This window comes from Typopeltis vanoorti, chromosome 22, assembly GCF_054136105.1.
Source record: "Typopeltis vanoorti isolate ZY-2024b chromosome 22, IOZ_Tvanoo_1.0, whole genome shotgun sequence".
Lineage (NCBI taxonomy): Eukaryota > Metazoa > Arthropoda > Arachnida > Uropygi > Thelyphonidae > Typopeltis > Typopeltis vanoorti.
The window spans coordinates 2748657-2760683 of NC_143570.1; the positions used below are offsets into that span (position 1 = coordinate 2748657).

Sequence of the window (12027 nt, forward strand, 5' to 3'; positions counted from 1 at the left end):
AGCTTCTAAAAGTCTCCTGTTTCTTTCGTCCTTAACTGTATTCCCCCCCCCCCCCCCCTACTGTACATTTTAATATAATATGCTAGGCAGATAGACTTTGTGTTTAGTACGATATTTGTTGGTCAGCTTATGGCTAACTACTAACATAAAACCACCTAGCGTAAACATCAGATCAGTAAACCTAATTTAAGCACTAATAAAAGGCGAACATACGGGCTCCTGAGTACAGCTCTGTCTTTAAGTAGCGCATATCAAGGCAATTATAATGCTGAAGGTTATATTCTCATAAGCTTTCTGATAAATTTCAAAACTTTTAAGTTTCTTTCTATATTGGGCTATAAATATGGATGGATCCAATAATATCCTCCATTTTAATATCTTACTTATATCAAACTGAAGCTCTCTGCTTTAGTAAGTAAAACCACCTTTTTAATACTTTAATTTTGATTGACGACATAGTTTGCCGAGTGGATAGCATTTCCGGTTTGCAGCTAATAACCGTAGATTCGAATATTATAAAGCATGAGGGTTTGTGAATGTCATTAGATGGTAAACGGATTTCATCTGAGGGGCCTGAAAAAATTCCATGTTTGATCTCTCGGGATGGGAACCGGATTATCTAACTCATAGCCCATCCATTCATGGTACTATTACATAATAACTTTACAATCTTTCAGTAAAGGGAGAAAAAAAAACAGGTTATTCTCCCAGAAATTAATACATTTTTCTTGTCCAAGTTTTACATTAATGCCTCTGATTCTTCCTATAAATATTTTAATCAAGTAACCATCTTTTTTTCACTCCAATGAAGGATTTTTAATTAAATATATTTTTAAATTCCAGAAATTGGTGTCCATATCCAATCACTAAAACAGTAACTTGTAAAGAGACTAACGGAACAGAAACCTACCTTAGTCGACACTATCAGCGTTGTCGACAGTGGCCTTTTCGCGAAGCTTGTGGAGGCGCCTATCGGTGAGAGTACATTTCAATTTTCCATATAAATAAAATAAGAGAATGTTGAATATCTTTATAAATGTGGAACAAGATAATTATTATCATTATGTGAGATTTTCATGGAATCCAAGGACTCTGCACTAGGGTACTCTCTACTATACAACCTACCTACCATCCATCAGTAAAAGATCTCCATCATTGTGACGTTCTTCCAACTACTCTATGAAAAAGCATATAAGATGATAAAATTTTCTTAATGTGACTTTTTTCTCTTTCAGTTTGATATTTCTCTATGTTTATGTGTTTCTGATAAACTGTGAATTGAAATAACTTTGCATAAGCAATCCGAAACACTTTATTATTATTATTTTAAAAAAATTAAAAAAAAATCAGCTAACTCCTTTTTATTCCCGTATAGGGAGTAGGCGAGGTCGTTTTAGCCCTATCTAACTTTTGGAGACTGAGTGGGCAGTTCAATCTCCACTGGTACCCAATCAAGGACAGCTGGCCCAAGGCTATCACTAATGAAGCGGCACTCAATGAAGAGAGATGGCGCAACAAGTGCTGCCATCTCTTGGTCCCTAACCCTAACACAATCTTTCAGTAAAGGAAAAAAAAAGTGTGGTTAATCTCCCAGAAATACTTAATATCTGAAATAATGTGGGCTGTACGGTGGATTTTCTTGTGTTTACGAGACGAAAAACCAGAGTTTCCCGGAGAAAAAACCGCTTGTCCTTGCCAAAGATCGACTAACTCGGGAACCGGTCGAAAAAAGGCTTAGAAAAATTTCCTTCAGTTCCCGACTAGATTCGAAAGCAAGTCTTCCTTCGTGCGTGCAGTCAAGCGTTCGAAGTTAGCATCCACTGAGCTATACTTTTTATTTTATTTTTTATTTTTATTTTTTTTATGAACAACTTTATTATCAACTTTCGCAATTATTTACATCATAATGAATTATATATACAATTGTTATACCATTATTTCAATCGAAGTTTCATTTTATATTATATCATCATGTTATAATGTAGTTGCTACATTACTGTTCTCTTAAAATGCCTTGATTTCCTTTACTTATAAACAGTAAGGGAATATCATAACTGGTACTTACATATACACATTACTTTCTATTACATCAATTAAGGTATAATTCAGCTTTGTTAGCTTTTTTTTTCTTTTCTTCTCTCTCTCAGTTGGGTTTAACACTTTTTTTTTTCTTTAAGGAATATACAGTAAATTATATTTACATACCATATATATAAATATATATCACATTTATTATATATTTAGCGAACTATATATTCTACAAGAAAAATCACATATACATCTGTACAGCGAAATAACATTCATATGCAATCATCTACAGAATTTCTTCTATTATATTACAAGTGGGAGTTATAATCACATACAAAACTTTCACGTATGTTACATAAAATTCGGCGTTTTGTAATTTTCCTGATAGTGTTTTTTTTTTTTTTTTTTTTTTTTTTAAACTTGTAACACTGAGTTCGCTGTTTGCATTGAAGTAAGAGAGCACTCTTTTTTCCTGCGCTAGGAGATCTGTTCCGAGTGACTCAGGCGCTGTTTCCTCTGATGGAGGTGGAGAGCTAATATCCTTCCTATTTTACTTCCGATTTGCCCCATTTCCACTAGGGAGTGATGAAGGTGTCGTTCTGTTGTTGGTTGGAGGGTTCGTCTGATGTAAGGTTGGAGGTTAAGTGTGCCCATTCTTCCGTAGTCATTCTTCTAGACTGGACTGAATTGGTGATCTCCTCCTGGATGTAGTGATGTAATTTCGATAATGTTCCGGGACTGTCTTCCCTTCCATACGCTTGGTCGCACCTGTGTGCCCAAATTGCAAACATAGAATTAGAACAATTGTTTGCACCCTGTTTATATGTTTTCCTTTTAGCCAGAATAACATTTCCTCATTGATTAATTTGATTTCGGGAAGCCATCTTTTAATGGCTTTCCAAGTTACTTCTGCTTCCTTGCAATATAACATTAGGTGGTATAGTGTTTCCGGTTCCTGGCAAAACTGACATGTTGCATGCCCTTCAAGGGGGTATACATTTAGCCGCTATCCACATCTTGGTTGGTAGGCAGGCATGGTGCACTTTAAAGAAGAAGGTTTTATACTTTGGATGTATTGGGAGCTGGAAGGTATTGTTTAATACCCGAATGAGTGTGATTTGGCCTCTTCTTAATTCTCTACGTTGTGGTATGGGAATGGTTGTTCTGCTTAGTTTGTAGCATGTTCGTTTTGTTTTTTGACTTATTAAGGTTTCGGTGTTGATGCGCTCTGTCACAAATACGTATCCCTCCGCCATCTCTGTAAACATTCTGGGAAATCTTCCGTGAATCTCTGGCATTGTCCTGATTATTCTGTGCGGAAGGCATTTCTATAGGAATGCTATTGCATATCCGTGGTATGAACTTAGTGCTTGCTGTTTCTGCAGTATTCGCTCTAGTGATAACTGTTTTTAAGTGGATATTAAGTAGACCTAGACCTCCGGCTTCTAATTCGTGAAAGAGCGTTGTTCTCCTCATCGGTTCGTACCGAGAGCCCCAGATGTAGGTGACACACAGCCTGTGGATCTTGTCTGCCCATTGCCCATGGTACGGGATGTTGTTCAATTGGTACCAGATGCGAGAGGATAAATATATATTGCATATTCGCGCTTTTCCTCTTACAGGTAGTTGTCTTGGGGGCATAGTGTTTATCCATATCTTGGGCGCATTCTTTCCACTGTTCTTCATACGTTTCTGGGCTGCCTATTTTAACTCCCAGAACCGGTAAGTATTCCTGAGTTCTTATGCCTTGAGGAATCTCAGGGTTCTTTTCCCATTTTCCTATTAGCATGCAATGAGATTTATTTAGGTTTACTTCCAGGGCAGAAGCTCTTGCAAAAGCGTCTAGTAATTTCATTGACTCTTCTATGGATGTTTCCGTCTCTAGGGTTAATGTGATGTCGTCAGCATATGCCAATATTTTTGCTTGGCTCTCCCCGTGAATGTTTGTTCCTTTGATTTCTTTGTTGGAGTTGATCGCTCTGATGACTGGTTCTAGTGCAAGGACGAAGAAGGCCATAGAGAGGGATCTCCTTGTCCCACTGAGCATTTCATTTTAAAAGATGCGAATAGCTTCCTGTTCACGATTACTTGACTTTCTGCATTTTCGTAGAAAGTTTGCAGCCAGTTCCTAAATTTTGGATCAAATCCCATTTCCTCTACAACTTTGAATATATACACGTGGCTTATGGTGTCAAATGCCTTTTCTATATCCAAGCCTAGTAGGACACAGGGTTTGTTGGTCAGATTGTAGTACTCGTATACTGATCTTAAATGAGTAATTGCTGCTATATTTCTGCCCTTAATTGCACAAGTCTGTGGGGAAGATATTAATTTCTGTAGGTACTTCTGTATTCTATTGGACAGGATTTTTGAGATGATCTTTTAATCGGTGTTTCAAAGGGTTATTCCTCTCCATTGCTTTATGTCTTTTAATTTCTCTGTGTCTGAAGTTTTCGGGTGCTGAATCTGTCTGGCTTTATTTGTGTTTCGTATATTTCTTGCGTCATTCTCATAAATAAATGCTCGAATTTTTAGAAGTAGTGCTTGTAAAATTCGTTTGTAAGACCGTCTTCTCCTGGGGATTTCTTGTCTGGTAAATGTCTTACTGTTTGCCTGAATTCTGCTACTGTTATCGGGACGTCAATTTCCTCTGCCTCCTGCTGGGTTATCTTAGGTACGAAGGGGGAGGAATTTGTTTCTGTCCTGTTCCTCGCTTTGTTTTTCCGAAAACAGTGTTAAAACAGTTTCCGAAAACAGAGCGGAGCCATGCTCCTATTTCCTGAAGTTGTTGCGTTTTAATTTTTTCTCTAATTAGATTTATTTCTTATTTAACTTCTGGTTTGGTCCAATCCATGTATTGCAGGCTGGATAGTTTCTTTAGGTCTGTCTCTCTTTCTTGGTTTTGCTGGTGTTTTCTTAGTGCTAATTTTTATGGCTGCGTTTTTAATTTTTCTTTTGAAGGTTTCCCAGGCTATGATTAGATTGACTAGTTTTTCTACGTCTGATATTATATTTTGTACTTCTTTGTTGAATTCTTCATCTTTCGTTAAGTTCTGATTACATTTATACAGTGGGAAATTTCTGTTGACGAATTTTTTCTTTTTTCCTTGTGAGGGGTTGAAATTCTGCTATTACCATGTAGTGGTTGCTGAAAGTTACAGGGGTATATTCAACACTGTTCGCAGTGAAGCCTCTGTATTGGAACAGGTAAATCCTGTCCATTCTTGAGGCGTTCCCAGGAGCAAAATATGCGAACTCCTTTTTTCTTGGATGCAGGAATCTGACGGCATCTGTTAGCCCACAATCTACAAATGTCTTGATGTGTCCTTTCTGTGGCGCTTGTGACCCTTTCTCCTGATCAATGAAGGGCTGTTCCACGAAGTTCATGTCACCTGCAATTACTGCTACGTTCTTCTGTTGCAGATTTTCTTTGATTATTTGCCAAAATGTTTTTTCTTCACCTTTTGTTGGGCCGTATACATTCATTAAGGTTATTATTTTATTGTCGAGATATATGCCAACTTCTAGGGTTCTGTGCCTGATAGACACTTTGTGGGACAACAGTTGCATGTGTGGTGTCTTTTTGATAAGGATAGCTACTCCTCCGCTAGAACTACTGCTGGCAGGTTCATTGATTTGGATGTAGTGATGGGCGAGTCTTTTTTCTAGTCGTGTTATTGGCTCTGCCGCGTGAATTCTTGTTTTCTGCAGCATTACGATGTCTGGCAATTTTTTGTGAATTTCATTGATCAGCAGGTTCTGGTATTCTTTGGTATTTATCCCGTTGCAATTTAGGCTCATTAACTTCATTTTGGTTCAGGTTTGTTCTGTTACAATTATTTGGGTTGTTTTATGTTTTGCTTCTGGCTCTGGTAGTATTTGGCGTGACTTTAATTTATGTTCTTCGCTGTGTTTTAGGAGCTACGTTTTGTGTTGCTGGCGATTTGCTACTTGTTTCCCCTTGGGATTTCGGATTAGGGGTTATTTGTGATTCATTTCAGGTTTCCTGCTTGTCACCTGTACAATTCTTTCCACTAATCCCTTCCCTCGTTAATGGCTCAGGGTGACTTTCTGGAATTTCATTTTCTCTGCTTTCCCCCCTCTTATCGTTTGATATAGACATTTCTGGAACAGTGGTTTTGTTGCCTTTTTGTAACGCGAAGTTCTTTTCTTCCCTGTCTGTTGATGAGTTGTTGCCTCCGTTGTTATTCTCCCTATTTTCCTCTTTGCCTTTGTTATGTTTAGAGTTTCTACAAAATAGGAGAGGAAAGCTTAGCAAAACAGGTGTTTGATGCCAGAATGACAACAAAACGATCCAGAGGAAGACCAACATCCAGGTGGACTGATGCAGTTAAAAAGGACCTTACATCAGCGCTTCCCATATTGTGGGCCGTAGGTTTTGTTGAGGGGCCGTGAAATAATGAAAACAAATTTAAAATGTTTTAAGACTAAGTAGGTTTTTTTATCTTAAAAGAAACGTATTTAAATTTAATATTTATTATTTCTTTTTTGCTATTTTTTAGATTTTAATGGAAAAAATCACACATTGGCGCGGGTTCACAAATTTTGCTTCCTGCGTATTTCGGCGCTTAATGAATATTAGTAAATTTAAGCTTATTCATATGAGTTTCATTTCAAAGCAGAAATCTAAGAATTGCAGTTTCAAATATTTCACCTGATATTGGTGTGGCAGTATCGAAACACATCCAGCACATTAAATTGTTATTAAAGTTCTTTTATGTTTTTAATTCTTTCTTCCTTTATTACTAATCCCTTTACATTTCATGTGCTTGTGCTGAAAATGTACAATAACAATATCTATATTAAATAAGAAAATGTGTCATGTCAAATGTATGTAAGATGCTAAAGTAATATTTGCATTTGGTTTTTGCGATATTCGCTGTGTATGTTTTGTATTGAATATAAATACAATAAATATTATAATGATATATGTCGATATTACGATATTTTAATTTTTCCGAAGGGGACCCTGACATCCAGAAGTTTGGGAAGCACTGCCTTAGAAGGCCGAAATGCAAGACTAACAATCTTGGGGTGGTTTTGAGAAATAACCGATTTATTTGGAGGAAAATTGTTCATTAAAAGTTAGTAAATTTATCATTTCTGCGGTACACGCTTCGATGGTACACATTCAAAGTTTAATGATAATGGTGATGATGCTATTAATTATGCGTTACAGAAATACCTGGTTCCATCCAACACCTTATAGGCCTTGGAAAAGTTTTAGGAAATTTTCCTTCATCCTTGACAGAAAAAATCGAACATTGGTCTTTTTAACAACGAAATGTAGTTACAGAACATAAGTAAGACTTTTCCAGATTCAAGGTTTTTGACATTGATTCTCTTAAAAAATAAATAAACTAACACTCGGATTTTACCAAAATTAGACTATGAAAATTTTTTTAAAATAAAAAGAGCACTTTCATTTGTACATTAAAGAAGGGCAATTTGTATTTATTATCATGATACATTTTATTTAATCTTAATAAACCACAAACAATTTATATTATGCTGAAATACAGTTTCCGTCCATGGCTAGGTGGACTTTCTCTTCATGGTTATTATAGATAGCAAACTATAAAATAAACAGTATTCAGCAGAAATCAATCCGGTAAATTGAAGACGATTCCCTGGACTATTGGTCTCTTCAGATTCACTCCAATTAGTCATAGACGTTTTGTTTCTGCTTATACTTTTGGATAGTTTTATAGCTTCCAATTTACTTAAAGAAACTTCGCTTCCTCTTAGCTTAACTTTTTTTCCTCCTCTTTCATTTCATCCACTTCTGTTCTTTAGAACAGCTTTCACAAGCAATGTTTTCCATAGACTATAATCTTCAGCTCTTCAGAAAATACATCAAAAACTTTCTTACTTTGTTCTTAATCTTTCCCACGCACGGTACTGATGTGCATCGATTTTGTAATCTCTTGTGTGTGGGGCTGATATAATAAATAAATAAACAGACGTCACACTAGCAGTTGTATTATTCCCTATTCAATGTCTACACCTTTCGGTGTAAACATTGAATACGGAATCTTAATATACATTTCAATGTATATTAAGAAGCTGAGAATTCTGCTAATTATTTGGCATTATGGAATTCAAGATATTGTTTGGTTTGCTCTCTTTTACGTAGTCTAAGGATTTCATTTAGAAATTTTAAATGGCATGAACAATGAGAAAACTTTCATCAAGGAGATACACTGCCTGATCAGAAGAATTAGAAATCACCCCTTTGAATGAAAACATTTAAAAGGAAACTATGAAAATCGGGAGGAAAGGAATCAGCTGAGTTGATTACTTATTCATTTTGAGATTGTAAATACTGCCTGCATTAATAAGTAAAAAACCTTACTTCGAGATAGGCAAAATGTGCTTTGCATTATGGGATACTAAGGCAGGTGATGGTGTTGTCAGTGTCTTGTCTGACCAATGGAGGGAACTATAACAAGACCTGCTGAAGCTGTAGGATTATCAAAGTAACAAGAATACCACAGCAGAAGCCTATAAAATATGAAGAAAGAGAGATTAACACGCCCTGTTTACGTTGTTTGGTGCGTTTTAGGGATGGAGCAGAGGAGGTAGGAGTTGTAATTTCTTTAGTATTATCTACTACTGTGTTGATACAGCTTTCACAGTTCGTGTTTTAGTATTCTGTAATTGTTTATATATTTTAAATAATAATAATAATGAGAAAACTGTTTCTCAGAACGAATCGCTAAGAATGCCTGAGTTCACTTAGTGGTTACTAATAAAAATATTAGTTACTTCCATGTCACCTGAGGCATAAAGCCTCATCAGAGAATGTAGTATCAGCGAAAAATTCAGTTGGCGAACTCGTAAGTTAAGTTAATTTTATAAATCTCATCTAAATGGTTACTGTCAGTTTATTTATGTCATTTTTGTCAACAGTTATTATTCAGCTCATATTTATGTCTTTGAATGTATTTATAACATGTTAAAGATCTTCATAATTGGTGCTCAAAGTTCGCCACTAATTGTAATAGTGATAATATGCATTTGGAAATCATGAAAGCAGAACAGATCTTCCTTTCATGAGAAAAGGTTCAGGAATATAACATGCTGACTGCGCATAAGTTGACACATCACATTCTTAAACCTACGCAGATTTTTATTAAGTGAAAAAAAAAAAGATTGGATGTTCTGGCTAGTTCTGTGATAAGGACTTGGGTGCATTTACTGAAGTAACATTAACTGAAAGAGTAAAACCATATGCCACCGCAGCACTGAAAAAATTAAAATAAATAAAACGAAAAGAAAGCAGTACATCTAATGTTTTTTATTTATTTATTATTTTTTTTAACTGAGGATGTGTTGATAAAGAATGTATTTTCAGTTGCAGAGATTACATAATTTTAGAGTCATAACTTTTAGGGATAAGAAAAGTCTGGAAGAACGACAATTTGCGGGGCTGGAAGGAGGAAATAATATATTAATGGTGTGATGAAGGATGATTTCTAGAAAAAGTCTGAATATTTTAGATTTAGAAACGTCTCTTTAACATATTTTTACATTTTAAAAATGGCTAATCTTATAATTTGAAAATATGACAAGGTGGATGTTATAAGTTAAGCTGATCAAAGCTTGAAAACAAATATACATTTATATATGGAAAATTTATTGACCAAACTTCCGTATTTGTATAAAAATCATTTGATTTTTAAACAAATTGTTATTATTATTATTATTTTTTTTCATTGGCGAAGTGTCGCTCGGAAAGTTCTAAGAAAATGGTGAAAATCTTTTAAAAATTACCATATCCCATAAATCATTAAAAGTTTGAATAGTGGCAATAGTTTTATTCATTGCTATAGGGCACAGTGATTTTTAAATTTTATTTATTAATTCCAAGTAGGCGCTAAGTATAATACGCTATTTAAAAACACCAGCAACAATTAAAAAAAAACGATAGGTTGTATTTTAATAAGATCATAATTGTAGGTATTTCGTAACAATTTTTCTCTGATGCATGGGAAATTGCAAATTAAAAAAAAAACAATCTTGTTAATGAAGATTTAATAGTTGATTTAATATTCCTTGTTGAAAGTCTTAGTTTAAGACAAATAGTTGATGAATTACACTGGCCAAGCAGTACACCGACCGAGACACAGATTTGACTCTGGCAATTAAAACACAATGACCCACATTTTTAACGTATTTCAGTTTCACAATATAATTGAACTGACCCATTGGTCATTCAGTCCACCAACAATTCTTTTGCCAGATGGACATTCTACTTGGTGCTAAGGCCGAACTGGCCATCTGTGCAAAAAACACTAAAACGATGTCTTACGACAGTAAATGGCTCACAACTGAAAAGCTTTGCTTAGTTGCTAACACTAAAACCATTTGGCATCAATGGAGGAAATACAAAATGATATATAGATTACACCATCTGATACTAAGGTTCTGCTTCCTTCGGGTAGCGAAAAAATAGTTCTGAAAATTTTTAAAATCGATTTTTTTAAAAAAATCGGCGACGTTTAAAATTTATCTTATTTTTTGTAAATTGCCGTCTCTTCTACTTAAGTACTCCAAAGTGTACTTCGAGTATGATGGCAAAGTCATCTGGAAAAAAGCGTTTACTTACGTCAAGGCAAATAGTTAATGATCATTAACATACGAAGTTCTCGAAGTTTTATGTATCACTTATCTAAAGTACTAGAGGCGGAACTTGAAACATCAAAATCTTGAAGTACTTCACATACTGCTTCAAATAATTCACATAAATTTACTAAATCAGATGTATTAACAATTTAAACCATTAATTCAGTTTCAGGATATTGGACATCAATAAAAATTCATTCAAAATTGGGATACGTGAAGTGCGTTCCAACAAACTTTGGGAAATTATTCCAGAGGGCTATCTGCTTTGTACATAGTAACTCATATAGGTTCTTGATGCTTTCTCTCTCTCTCTCTCTCTCTCTCTCTCGCTCCCCTATTTTAAGTTTACGCGTAGACCCCTACTGTGCCATGCAACTTTTTGAAACCAGATTGGACAGAATAAAAAAGGTTAATCCTTATGTCTGTATATTGCATGTGTTCGTCTTGCTGGTTTGCCTTTTTTTTTTTTTTTTTTTTAGGACGAAAATCCTCAGTTACCGGGAGACAAAAAAATCCACTTCCACATGAGACTGGCTAACTCACCATCATTTTTAAAAAATCCTGATTCCTCGTATTATAGATGAGATTGGAACCGTCGTATTTCCAACCGAAACGAAACAGACTGAACTGCGGAGGATGTTAACATAGGAACAAAAGCTTTGTTTGTATATATAACGTGGCAAAAAAAAAATTCCACCCTCAGAATTCGTAGGTGAAACTATAATTTATGAATAGCTCAGTAAATTTAAGGATTAATGTGAAAAGCAGATGCAGCATATTTTAATAATCAAAGAAGAATTAATGCTGCAAGGTCAAGCTGTGAATTAAACATTTTATGGAAATGTTTGGAGAGATTGCGTTGATGTACGACGTAAAAGACAGCAAAATATGAGCAGCAGAGTTTAGTTTCTTCACCATGACAATGCACCTACTCGCTTTGATTTGTCATTGCCTAGTTTTTATATATGGAAACCTCGAGACTTTTTGTTCTCGGAAATGAATTCAAATGGTGGCATCCAATGATTTTTCTCATTTCTTTTTTGACACGGAGGCATCAGTGGGCTTGCTACATTAGTGAAGAGGGCTACTTTAAAAGGTATCACTTAAAATAGTTCCTATTGTAAATACAATTGTTTCAAAATAATATCCCGGAATTATGATTACATCCTGTATAATGTACATATCAAATTTCATTTCTGATAATGAAAGTACATAAAAGGCAAATCAACAGCTTATTCAGTTAAGACAAGCAAAAGCGAAATATCATTGAAATTGAAACTAACTGGAGTTTATTAATCTTTTCGAAATGTATATTGTAATTTGTAAAATAAAACATTTATTTAAACAATA

At 35.0% G+C, this 12027-nt stretch overlaps 1 protein-coding gene across 1 annotated transcript in view; it reads left to right on the forward strand.

Moving 5' to 3' along the window:
- The window catches only part of LOC150094112 (uncharacterized), a 52876-nt gene that overhangs the window by 5740 nt on the left and 35109 nt on the right, over window positions 1-12027 (forward strand). The window contains exon 2 of the mRNA XM_090412148.1: window positions 844-975. Coding sequence (XP_090268274.1) covers window positions 844-975 — 132 coding nt within the window. The remainder of the gene's footprint in view (window positions 1-843; window positions 976-12027) is intronic.